Here is a 12,334-nt window from a genome sequence, read left to right on the forward strand (position 1 = left end):
CCAGCACCTCTTTTCCCTTTCTTATAGTTCAAATTGCATGGTCGTTTCACTGATTTCAGGTCGAAATGGTGTAACAGGCCAGAGTACCTGGGATAGGTCTATGTCTGTATTACCAAGCACTGATTTGTTTTGCTGTTAAGAAAATAGCTGATTTCTTGGCTGGATTTATCTCCTTTGGGGTGACACTGCTGCTCAGATTGCTGCAGGTGTAGGTGCCCTGTAAATATTTGTTAAAATCCATTGCACCTCAAAGGGCATGAAAAGGAACCCTCTCTCTTGACTACAGCAGCTCCAACACTGAGAGAGTTTGGGAAGTTTCAACTTCTTCATATTCCCATGGAGAGAGATTTCTAATATCATCACATTCTAAGAATCAGGTTTTGGGAAAAGTGGAGGGTACCATAATATTTCTCTTATTTTGCAGGCATGAAGAGAGCCCTAGAGATCTTGCACTATCTGTGTAAGACTCTAGGACACCTTTGGTTAAAAAAACATATTACGAAACTGTGTTTCTCAGCTGAAATAGTTAGGGAGGAAAAAAGTGTTTTGTGGTCTAACCATAAGTCCCATGATGCCTCACCTGACTAAGTAGCTACTTGAGGAATCAATCCACAAATGCCAGATTTGAAAATAAGATGAGGTATATTTATTCACACAACCATAACACATGAGCAATCAAATCCCGGAATGCTTTGCCTGTTAACCAGGCTCCTTGCTGATGGCCAGGTCTTTCTCATCATAGGAATTGTGAAATAACAATTTGCTAATTAATCCTTCTTTTCTTTAAAAAAAAAAAAAAGCCCAAATTCTGTAAACAGGTTGTTTACTACTGAATAGTGGGGAAAATGGTTACATCTGTGGGTCTGTGGGGGAAGAGCCATTAGCCGCCAGCAGCCATCTGGACCTGGTGCATGCAAATTGATGGGTTTAACCTAAGTTAATTCTGGCAGTATCAGCCTTTTGGTTCTCTGTTTAATTCAGTAGTGATTTTTTTTTAGCCTTTCAGGGTACAGAAGTTACTGGATTGGCTTTTTTCTTTTCCTGTTGTTGTTTTTTAGACTTTATTTCATAATGAGTGGGATGTTTCCCCTTCTTTTTTTAACCCCACATGCTGGATCCTTGGAAAGGAGCCAAGCTTACTCATTCTTTCTTCCAGACAAATAGAAACAAATATTTAGTTTTGAGAGAAATAGAATGAAGAATCCCTTTAAAGCTCATGTGTCTTTTTGATCCTGGAGTTGAACTGAGCTGTTTATATAATTTCCTCAGCCTCAACTAAAGAATGGACACGATTGAAAACATACTTAAAACAGCTAGGAAAGAAAACGAACTCCAAAGGCCAAAAGACCTGGCTGCCTCTGAGCTTTTGTCACGCATGCCTAGGGCTAAGCTCTGCCTTTGGGCCAAGACAGGGCAAGGAAGAGAGCTGAAGGGGAGATGCTCATATTTCTAGGCAAGCCTGTCTCCCTCTGTGCTCCCCACATCTCGCACAACAGGCTGAGCAGCGCTGCTGCTCTTCTGGTGGGATGCCACTATGCCTGGGAATACCGTGGAGTGCCTGGGCCTGGAGAGGATGTTTGTCCCCCATGATGCTTGCCTGGTGAAGGCAGCTTGGGTGTACAGACTGCGAGTGCTGCAGGTCTTGTCAGCTGAGATGCGAGGGGAGCTCGACCTGCATCCTTGCAGGACCTCTTTTGCAATGGATGTTACCACACTACCCCAGTCTAAGACAAAGACTAAACATGAGCCAGCAATATGAGTCTCCTTCTCTGGAAGCTTTCAAAATCTGCCTGGACACATTCCTGTGTGACCTGATCTAGGTGAATGTGTTTTTAGCAGAGGGAGTGGACTAAATGATCTCTAAAGATCCCTTCCAACCCCTACCATTCTGTGAAGCTGTGATGTTGGGATTTGAGAGAGATAATGCAATTTAACACGTGTAGAACCTGCCTCTACTCCACTTGTCCTGTAAGCATGCGATGGCTCTGATCCTTCTGTTTGCTCTCATCTGCAGGTACCTCTTTGTTCACCTGCAAGCCCATGAAGCTCGGAGAGGACACAGTTACTGCTCTCAGCAAGGCTGTGAACGTATCAAAATCACAGCACACATGTACCCAGGGGAGTCATGGAGTTGTGAACCAAACCCCTTCCCTGAGAGACCAGCAGCTGCCCAGCGCCCCGTGTCCCAGCGCCCAGCTGGGCCCTGCGGAGCCCCACAGGTACCTGCTGCAGGGAACAGCCTCTCAGCTTGGGCACTCACATGAGGTCTATTCGTTTTCACAGTATATAAGAGGGAAAAGCCATAAGGAATTCCCACTCAGGGCTCTGCCCAGCATCATGTAAGCTGTGTAGAGGGAAGGGGTTTACTTAGAATTTCTCAAGCGTTTTGCACTATGCTTCAACAATAGCCTCAAAGAAATTGTCCAACTGGAAGCACGTGGATGCACATCCATGGCATTCCACATTTCTTTCTTTTAAACAAGGAAGAAAGAACTCTTGAGAAAGCTTAGATTGGATTAACTCTAAATTCCCAAGAATGACATTGCTGCTAAATTTCAAAGTGGGAAGTAATTCTGGTTAATAGGAATATTAACCAGAAAACTATTAACCATGGAAAATTAGAGAGAGGTTCTTTCCTCATGAATGTAGTTTCACCCCACTCTAAATCCTGTAGAATTTTTCAGGCTCATACAGATCTGCACTTGATTTTATAGCCATGCAAAACATATGAAATGAATATTTAGCTTTTAAACTGATTTAGAGACAGAGTGACTATCAGAGATTCCTTCCAATGTTATTACCACAATCCTTTGATAAATGGTAATAATCAAATGATAAATCTTAATAATGGTCACTTACTTGTGAACCAGGATCCATTTGAAAAAGGGATTCTTAAAGTTTTGTGATCATATATATACACCAGTATTGGTACCTGGTGTCATTTTGTTGATGAAAACCAGTTAGCAAGTCAGTCTTTAAGTTTCTGTCTGTGGTGTAATTGCAGCTTGCTATCACTAGCACACCCTCGGTCAAGTATGTAAAGGTCCAGATCCAGTCTCTCAGCAGGGCAGACCCACGAACCCACTTGACATCTGCATTCATTAAGGTATGTTGTGTTTTACCACATCTGAAATGTGATTAAACTTGGGAAACTTTATCTCCAAGAAAAGTTACTGCAAAATCTTGCTGAGCCTTGGCAGAAGGAAATGGGAAGTTTCCCTGGAAGAGATGAGTGCATTGTTCTTCCTTACAATTAACTCCATTCAAGTCACTGGGAGTTCCTATTCTATTCAGATGAGGATTTGAATCCTTAGGGGGAAAAAAAAAAAGGCCTTTTATCACCTCAGAAGAATTAACATCACTGCTGTAATTTAGAGGAAGACAGGGGAAAAGCACATCAGAAGTCACTGTTTACAAAGGATGTGGGCAGAAAAAACAAGTTTGTTGTTCTGATTTTCTCTGGTGGCATTGCATTAAAAGATAAAAATAACTGTATTTCACTACCAGAGTGGTTTGGAGCTGTTGGGCTGTCCTTGCACATATCTTATATGTCTGTCTAGATGGTGAAGGGTGACTGAAATCATGCTTGCAAGGACATTGTCTACATATTACATGCCTGTGTGCTACTGAATCACAATGGTAACAAATGCCAAGCTGAGCTGATACAGCATCCTTAAGGAGTCTGAGCAGAGCAGCCAAAATTTCTTGCCACATGCACTGGCTGCATCATCAAAAATGTATTCAAAATCATTAGCAGGCAGGTGTTACTGGGGGTAGCTCACTTGCTCGCTTGCCATGAAGTGCAAAGACCTGCATGTGTGCTGGAAGGTTTATTTCTGACACACATACTCCTAGCTGAAGCAAAAGCTGGGCTAGGCAAGTAATAAAGATTAATGTGTAAAGGAGGATTCTTACCCTGAATTGTGGAAAGTGTGGGAAGTTTGGAAACGAAGCAGAGGAACCCCTGCTGCCAAAGCACACTTTTTGTTCCTGTTTTGCTGAATGAAATGCAAAAGTCAGAAATGTTTTAAGTTTCTAATCGAGGCTTCCCCAAGGACTGAGTGCCCACTCCAGCTCCTGTGGGCCAGATGAGCCCTCGTGCTGGCTCCTTGTGAGTCTGCAGGATGAGGACAGGACCAGTCACCCAGCCGGGCTGTTTCTCTTGCCAGCAGCTCATCAGTTTGCAGTGGTGGTTGCTCTTTGCTCTGTGTACATCCAGACTTTGACACACTTCCCAGAGTTAAGAGTATGAGGCAGCTAGGACCAGGCAAAAGATTTAGTTTGTCTTTTCTCCTCTGCCTTCCCATGGCCTGGTCATTCACGTTTCCCTTACCCTTGACACCCTTTTGCATTCATCAGCCTCTGGCATCTTGCAGAAGCCACTTTTTAACACTTGGCTCCCCCATTCAATCTGGTCCTGTATTCTCTGGAGGTGTACACACATCTCAGATTGATGGGATGTATCTGAGCTCCCAAGTGCCTGTGGGTTTTGGATGACTCTGTGGATTCCAGTTGTGTGTCGTGCACCCTGGGCTCAGCATGCTGACATCCTGACTTTGATATGCTATTGCTCTCCACTCTGGTGTATCTGGAGACACACTGGTGCCAAGCACCTCAGAGACCCTTTGCCTCTCTAAAGCCAGATATTGTGTCGCATCCTGAGAGGTATAACCTGAGGAAGGAGCCTTGCTTTAGGAAAGGAGAACACTAGTAGCCACTTGTGCTACAACTTCTTTGTAGCACTGGGACAGCCCTAGGAATATTTTGATTTTGATATACATTTCCACAGAAAACCAAATAAAAAAGGCCATATGTCACTTCTATTCCCCCATCTGCTGTCTCAGCATCTCTCCCTTGCTCCGTGGTCAAATCTGCTTTGCCAAGTTATGGTAATTTCCCCTACGTGGAAAAAAACTGTATTAAGACTGAACTAAGCATTTTACTCTTGGGATTCTTGTCTTCCCAAATGTATCTTCCTAATTCACCAAAGATGCCAATGACCTCATTTCTCATAGTTTTTTTACCCTATTAAGAAGTAAGGGGTTTGCTTCCTACTGCCACTGACCAGTGATGTCACTTCATCTGTACTAATTATACATTTAAAATTATAGAGTGTACACCCTTGATATTTTCCTTGCTTGTAGCTGCCTTATGGAGAAGCAGGATCAGAGTCTGAAGCTTCCCAACCCACCTCCTTCATAAAACCTACCTCTGATTTTTTTGTTGCAGATAAATGACACAGTTTTCCTGTTCAATAGCCGTGGGATATTCTTCGTGGTGCTAGATGCATGTTCAGGAGCAGTCGTGAGTAGGCGGCACTTTGACACAGTTACTGCTGAAAACGCTTCCAGTGCAATAACTGATTATGTTCAAACATTTATAAAAGAGAGGTGAGCAAACTGCTGAAGAGCCCAGTTCATGTAGCAACCTGTGGCTGACAGGCAAAGGGAAGGAAAATGACCTACTTTTAGAACCAAACCTGGAGAAATCTGGCACAGATTAAGCATGCACAAATCTCAAATCTCACCCAGAGAATAAAAGCAGCAGCATTTCTCTCCCAGGATTGCACAGATTATTGCAGACAGTAACAGATTTTCTGGAAAACTGTCAATTCCTTCTACATTAACCATTCATTTCCCAACCTGGAGTAGACAAGGTCCTTGCAATGACCTTTGCAATCCTGCACACCTATCCTGGTGTCCAACACTTTCCTGACAGCTGATGATTCAGTTTTCCACTGCCAAAACAACTTGGTTTCTGTTTACTTTTACTGATTGTTTTTGCCTCCTGTGACAGATGAAAATCATGGGTGTGCCAGATTTTCCAACAGGACTTTTCTTGGGTGAGCCAGTGAACAGACCCACCTGCCTGTGGGCTCCACTACCTTCCGTGTGTCCTGGCAATGGTCTGGATCATCTCTGTTTGTGTCTGCCCCACATTCCTTGTGGTTTTATGTGTCGCCTCATAAACACGGAACAACAGAGATTTAGAGATAAATTCCTGGCAGAAACAGGTCAAATAACCAGAAAACAGACTTTCAGGCCAAGATTTTCTGAGCAGTTCATGACCAAAGATCTGAGCACTCCTAGGTTATTGCATCTGTACTTAGGCACATGAGGATGTGTGTGTATCAAAGTGACATCTGTCCATACAATGCCTGTACATTCTGTTTGATTTTCTGGTAGGATGTGCATTTTGCAAGTCTGGGCATTCAGCTAAAATGCAACCAGTTGTGCCTGTAATTCACTGCAGGTACAAGTCAGTGGGGGCTGAAACCACACCTGTGAGGACCAAAGCCAGGCTGAAGCTTGACTAAAAGTCAGACCCAGGTTATAGATGGTTTCAGAGTCTTGAGACTGAACAGCAACTGTTTTTCTTCTGTGGCTGAGTTTCCCTCTCCCATAAGGGATGCACTTGCAAACAGTCATTTGTGCTTGTTTTGATTCTGTGTGAAGCACTGGTTTAATTTAGGAATATTTAAACAGAGACTTAACCTTAGGAGAGCTTGTGTGTGATTGAAATCAAAGGGATTTAAGCATGTTCTTAAAGTTAAGCAGATACTTTTCTGAATTGGAGCTTAAAGATCTTGCAGATTCTTAATGAAGTAATGTTTGTAACCATGTAGTAATTACTGTCCTCCTTTTCAGATCACTTGTTCTCGTGTGCTCTAAAGATTTTGCAGACGTGGTGGGGAGCTCTGAAATGTCTGTTTTTACCAGGTTAGGTTCAGCAAAGCCTATTGTCTTCCACAAGGAAGGTAAATGTATTTATTCTGCCATGTTTCCTTTGCTTAATTGCTGGTGTGTTTACCTATCAAAAATGCACACATACTTATACAGTGCTTATTGATACATTTCCTACCTGGTAAAACTTGGTAAAAATCTCTTGGCTTAGGGATGGTGAGAAGTAGGAGAGTTATTTGGGGGCTCTGACCCTACCTCACCAGTGACAATCTGCATGCTGCAAATTTTTCATCCTAAAAGGAGCTTGTTTTTCTAATAACAACAGCAAAAGTGTCATTTGATAAAGATTCCATCTCTAAAATTCAACTACTTTCCAAGGAAGAAAATGATAAATTGAAAGTCTGATGAAAAAGAAAATAACCTGAAGTGAATTAGGAGCTATTTATATTTTTTGATGTAAGGAAGGTGAAATCACCAGTTTTGGAAAGTTCTTATTACAGTTTTACCTTGGATTGCTGCAAGAATTTCATTGGTATCACTGGAGCAGGAAATCCATGCTGGGTTTCCTACTGGAAGACTGGAGGCTTTTGAGTCCAGGTTTGAGTGAATAATTTGGATGATAAGGAAATAAGGAAAAGAACCAGCCAGCTTGATTCAGATTTCCTTTGCAATCTCCCAAGCAGAGATCAGATAAAGAATTGGCTGTATTGCCAACTTTTTTTTTTCTTGGGGGTTTGGGGATTTTTTTTGTTGTTGCTGCTTTACTGAAATTTATATCAACCTCTGCTTCAAGTTTCAAAACCTGTTGCTATGACCATTCCAGGGGAGGACAGCATAGTCTTTACAGCACAGCCAGTGATTTCACTTCGGTGCCTGTTTGATTCCTGAGTATCTGTTTTTTTCTTTCATCCTTTTAAAAGAAAAAGTTTGAGGTTTTCTTTTTCGTTTGTGCCCTGAAATGTCATTGCTTCTTCCTTCCATCAAAGCCTTGAGTGCTTTTGAAAGGAAGTTTTGTATTAAAAAGCAACCTTTTTTGTTTTATCAAACTTTGTTCCCTGAGCTACCTGTGCCACTCGCTTGTGCACAACACTTCCAGGTCATTTTGGGAGCTTAGTTCAGCCCCAACTGCTTTTGGAACAAAAAAAGCAACAAGCAGGGCCGCTGCCATCCTGGGGACGTGCTGGTTAGTGGCCGTCTCCTTGCCCTGCCACTTTGGTGGGATGCTGGTGTCTGGCAGCAGGACTAAGCCGCTGCTGGCTGATGTGCCGAGCCTGTTTTGCTTTTCCTCAGGGCAAGAGTGTTCAGCCACATGTCTGCCCTGATTCCTAGGCTGAGTAATTATGTTTTCCTTCATGAGCTTTCTCCTGCTGGTTCAGGTATGTGCAGTATTTGACTTCACAGCTCCAAAAGTGATCACAAGCAGGACTGGTCTGCACGGGGAGGGGGGGGGGCTGCAGTTCAGGGCAGGCTGGAGCATTTCTCCCAAGTGCATATTGCTTTGCCAGGGATAATGCAAAAAAAATCCTGGTCCTCTTGACCCCAGCAGGATCAGGATTTAGAGTCTTGTTGCCTGGTTTTGTAAAACCTAATTTAAATTAGAAGTGTTTACAGGAATAGTCTCGATCCAACCAGCTGCAAATAGCCTTGGGAATCTTTGCAATGAAAAGCATAATATAAACACAAGACATTATTATTAAAATGGAAGAATACATAATGCCTTTGTGCTTTGTGACAGCAGAGGACCAGAGCAAAGTCGACATGGGGGAGAGTTTAGGCATAACAGGAAGAAACCGATATAAACTAATAAAAGAAGGATTCAAAGTGCCTAAACATTTTCATGCAGTCAAATACAAAAAAGTACCAGTCACTTAAACAGTAAAACAATATTCCTGCTAACTGACATCTGGGAACCTATCTTAGCTTTTTTAAATAGCTACAGATCTGGGCTGTGGTGAGGTTACAGCTTCAGCAGGGCTCATTCCCTCTTTCATCACCCTTTTTCTCTCCTAAATGTGTTGTTTTAATCCAAGGAAAAAAAAGAAGGGCTAAGAAGTTTCTGTGATGTGTGGAGAGAGTCTGTGATGTGTGGAGGGAGTCTGTGCTGTGTTGCTAATAAGGGAACCGACTCATCCTGAGAATCACCTTCTTTGTGTCTGTTTTTCAGGGAGTTTTGCCATGCTTGGCTACAAAGGACAAGCCAGACCCTCCTGGATTAAAGTCCTTAATCATGCTGGTTATCAGAAAGCTGCTTCTCTACAGCATTATGTTCCCTTGAAGCTGAAAGAATATCAATGTCCAGCTAATGCTGACGAGTCGCTAAAGTTTGCTCTTTCTCAGAACCACTGGGAGCACATCCCTGCAGAGCCTGTGGTGCCCTGGGATTAGCATCACTGGGGCAACACCAGCCACTCTCTCCAAAACCTGCTCTTCCTTCTACAGGATTGTACCAAACTGGTGGTGTTCACTTGTATATTTTATAATAAATACGTTCTCATCTTACCCACTGTGGGAGAGCTTTGTTTTTTAAACAGTGCCTCAGAGAGAGGAATAAGAAAAGCCTGTAGTTTGCCCTTCACAAGAAAAGTGTTTCAGCATAACTACAATTTGGTTTCAAAAGGTAAGTTTTAAAGGCAAGGACCAGCTATCCAGTATCCCCGGGACTGGAAATGAAATTTGGCGTGGAAACTGTAGCAACATCCAGGGAAACAGATGAACTTCAGCAGAGGTAGAGAATTCTCCCTTCAGCCTTGTTTTCCTTCCATCAATGCCTGCTTTTAAAAACCCTAGGTGCCCATCTGCCATGGCATCTAAGGTGAACTCAGTAACATCTGCTTGGTAAGCGTGCAGTGATCTTATTATAATATATTCTAATTGAACTGAATATATTATAGGGTGCAATGAGGAGTTATAAATGTGTTTCTGTCTGTATCTAATGACTGGTGAAATGGTGTTTGTCCAACTGATGTGAAGATTTAATTTAAGACCTACAGGAATAAAAGCCAGGGTAAAGTATGTGCTGTGCAGGGTGAAGTCTTGCATTCCCTTCAGACAGTGCTTGTACTGACTTTCTCCTCCCATTGAAAACTGAAATACTGCCAATATTAGTGGTTAATTCTCTTTGATTTTCTGTTTATGCTGCTGCTTATTGAAGTAAAGGCAAAGATAGAGCTTTGTATGTAAACTGAGAAACAACTGATGACCTCATTGAGTGTAGTTTAAATGCAAATTACCCTGAAATAACAAAAGGCTCATTTTGCTTCGATCATGTTATGACTTGGTGGCAGCAGTGAAGAGACAGGTGGTTTCAGACTGTCCATGTCTTTGTCACATGGGTTACTCAAACAGGTATGTGACAGCTTTGTTACTAAATGTCCTGTCGTTTGTTTGGAATTCTCAGAAATGGCCAAAGAAACAGCTACCAGGGAAACATTAGTGCTTTGTTGGCCAGACTTTGGCTCCCTGGTGAGTTAGTCAATCTGACATCCACTCACTAGCTCACTGATACTGTGTCTCTGGGTGGGGACTGAACTCCTCGGCCCAGCAGACACATACCCGGTGGTCCTCGGATGAGGGGTGACAGAACACCTGAAAGACTTCCAGGCAGAGAAGAAGACCGTGCCTCTGTCTCCACACCAGGTAGGAGTGGTGAGAGCCGGGTTTGGCCAGGGAGAAAGTCCTGGCTTGCTAGAAAGTGTGAAGAAATCACTGTTGATGCCCATTAAAGGTAAGATAGAGTGATGCACAGGATGTCGTGGGCCTGAGCTGACCCTGCAGGGAGCAATGGAGATTGATGTCCTCAATGGAGATGAGAAGTGGTACAAGAGCCACTGGGATTGACCCTCTAAGGAGCTCCCTGAAGTTCTTTTGAACTCCAATTAGTACCTCATTGTTATGATTCCTGAGGCAATGCGGAGGAAGAAAATCAAGACGTTTTTGGCTTGTGACCGTAAGCCCAATGTTGGAACAAGTACTTGCAGAGCAAGCTTTTAGCTTCTTGGAGATTTATTTGATAATCTGTGACAGGTCCAGACCTTGGATCCCAATAAAACTTTGCAGAGCTCTAACCTCAGGCTGAGACTAAACAATTGGCAAAGGAAGAGCCTGGTGAAGGAAGGAGAGGAATGTGCCCAAACCTCTGAAAAATCTCTGTTCCTCCTCCCGCCCCAGAAGGAGAGAGCAAATGGCAAATGTCCTGGAGAGGAAGGCGTGGAACCATGGCAAGCCTGATGCAAACAGTAATGTACCACAAAAGCAAAAAGAAAAATATTTACATCCTGATGCAGTTATTTGGGTAGTTAAAAGCAGCAGTTTGAAGAGGATTCAGGATGCTGTGATCCTCTTCAGCCACTGCACACACTTTCCGTACCTTAAGAGGGAAAAAGTGCTTCAGAGCCAGGGACTCTCTGCAGAGGGTATAGTTCCTCCATGGACCCGTGGGATATCCAAGATGATGTTTTCAAAGGCTACTGCTGAGTTGGCACGCACCAGAAGTCTGTGTGTGTGAAGCTGTGGGGGTAAGTGTCGCATGCCTTGTGTTTGTGGGAAGCTGTTGTATTCCTCCTGGGGCTTTCCTGAGCAGGAAGATCTCCACTCACATGCTGGAGTTCACATGAATGGTGCATGTCCACATCAACCTGCAGCAAATCCTGGCACTGACTGTATCTAATGTGTTCAGAGTATACAGCTGTGGTTATCCCCAGATCTGCAGTGGGAACACCATAGCTCCAGCGCTCCCTAAAAGCATTAGCTTGGCTATATAGTGAGTTAGTGCCAGCAGGCACAGCACAATCAGTGTACCCTGCACCACAGCAAACGTGTCTGAGCTTCCCACCACTGTGATGGATTGAAAACTTCATGCAGTGGATGAGGGTTTAACTCAGTGAAATGCTGAACACTTCGAAAGGATGTGAAAGCAGGAGCTACTCAGCCTCAGATGGGTGGAGTAACCTGAACTGCAAATTATTTTGTTTTAGCTGAGCCAAAAACTGCTTCCTTTCCTCTTCAAGGTCTAAGCCTCTGAAAAAAAACCCCTCAGAAGCTAATTCTAAAAAAACCCAAAACTCCACAGCTTTAAAATAACTATTTTTTGCCTTTTATTTCTGTGTCAGAATAATTTGTCAATTTTACAACAAATTTGAAAGCACCTTACTTTAACATATTCATTGTAAAAATTCCTCTCATTCCTACTTCTCGTTCTGAATCTGTTTTTATGAACATCGGGAATCAGAGAACTTGCAGTGATGTTTATGTATGGAATATACAAGCAGAACCTTCTCCTCTGTAAGGAAAGACATTAGATAAATTTACAAGAAGCCAGAGTTCATTGGGAAAAAAGTCAGAGTGCTGCTTTTGACTCCACTATTGATTTCACTGAGAAGTAAAGTCTGGCTTTGAGTTTAACCCCTACTTGTTAGTAAAAAGGAGTAGCTAATGGCTGATGGCAAGTACAAGATCAAGATGAGGAGCAGAGGCAGTTGCACCGCTGTCATGTGCTGAAACTGGGGAAACATTCTCATTAGCAATCCCTAGAAACGCATTTGTTTATTTGTATGGCCATCTGAATGTTTATCTGTGCATGTGGCTGGGTGTGTGAAGGCTTCTTCTGCACAGGAATGTCATTGTAGCAAGAACTGGCATGTCTTCGGGTCAGA

At 43.0% G+C, this 12,334-nt stretch overlaps 2 protein-coding genes across 2 annotated transcripts in view; both read left to right on the forward strand.

Moving 5' to 3' along the window:
* LOC104563832 (inactive cell surface hyaluronidase CEMIP2-like) overlaps window positions 1-9,133 on the forward strand; it is a 54,897-nt gene extending 45,764 nt beyond the window's left edge. The window contains exons 20-24 of the mRNA XM_062000434.1: window positions 2,015-2,219; window positions 3,005-3,106; window positions 5,230-5,390; window positions 6,648-6,757; window positions 8,848-9,133. Coding sequence (XP_061856418.1) covers window positions 2,015-2,219; window positions 3,005-3,106; window positions 5,230-5,390; window positions 6,648-6,757; window positions 8,848-9,068 — 799 coding nt within the window. The 3' untranslated portion in view covers window positions 9,069-9,133. The remainder of the gene's footprint in view (window positions 1-2,014; window positions 2,220-3,004; window positions 3,107-5,229; window positions 5,391-6,647; window positions 6,758-8,847) is intronic.
* Window positions 1-12,334, forward strand: part of CEMIP (cell migration inducing hyaluronidase 1) — a 114,190-nt gene that overhangs the window by 42,462 nt on the left and 59,394 nt on the right. The gene's annotated exons all lie outside the window — the stretch shown is intronic.

This window comes from Colius striatus, chromosome 7, assembly GCF_028858725.1.
Source record: "Colius striatus isolate bColStr4 chromosome 7, bColStr4.1.hap1, whole genome shotgun sequence".
In the NCBI taxonomy this organism is placed as follows: Eukaryota; Metazoa; Chordata; class Aves; order Coliiformes; family Coliidae; genus Colius; species Colius striatus.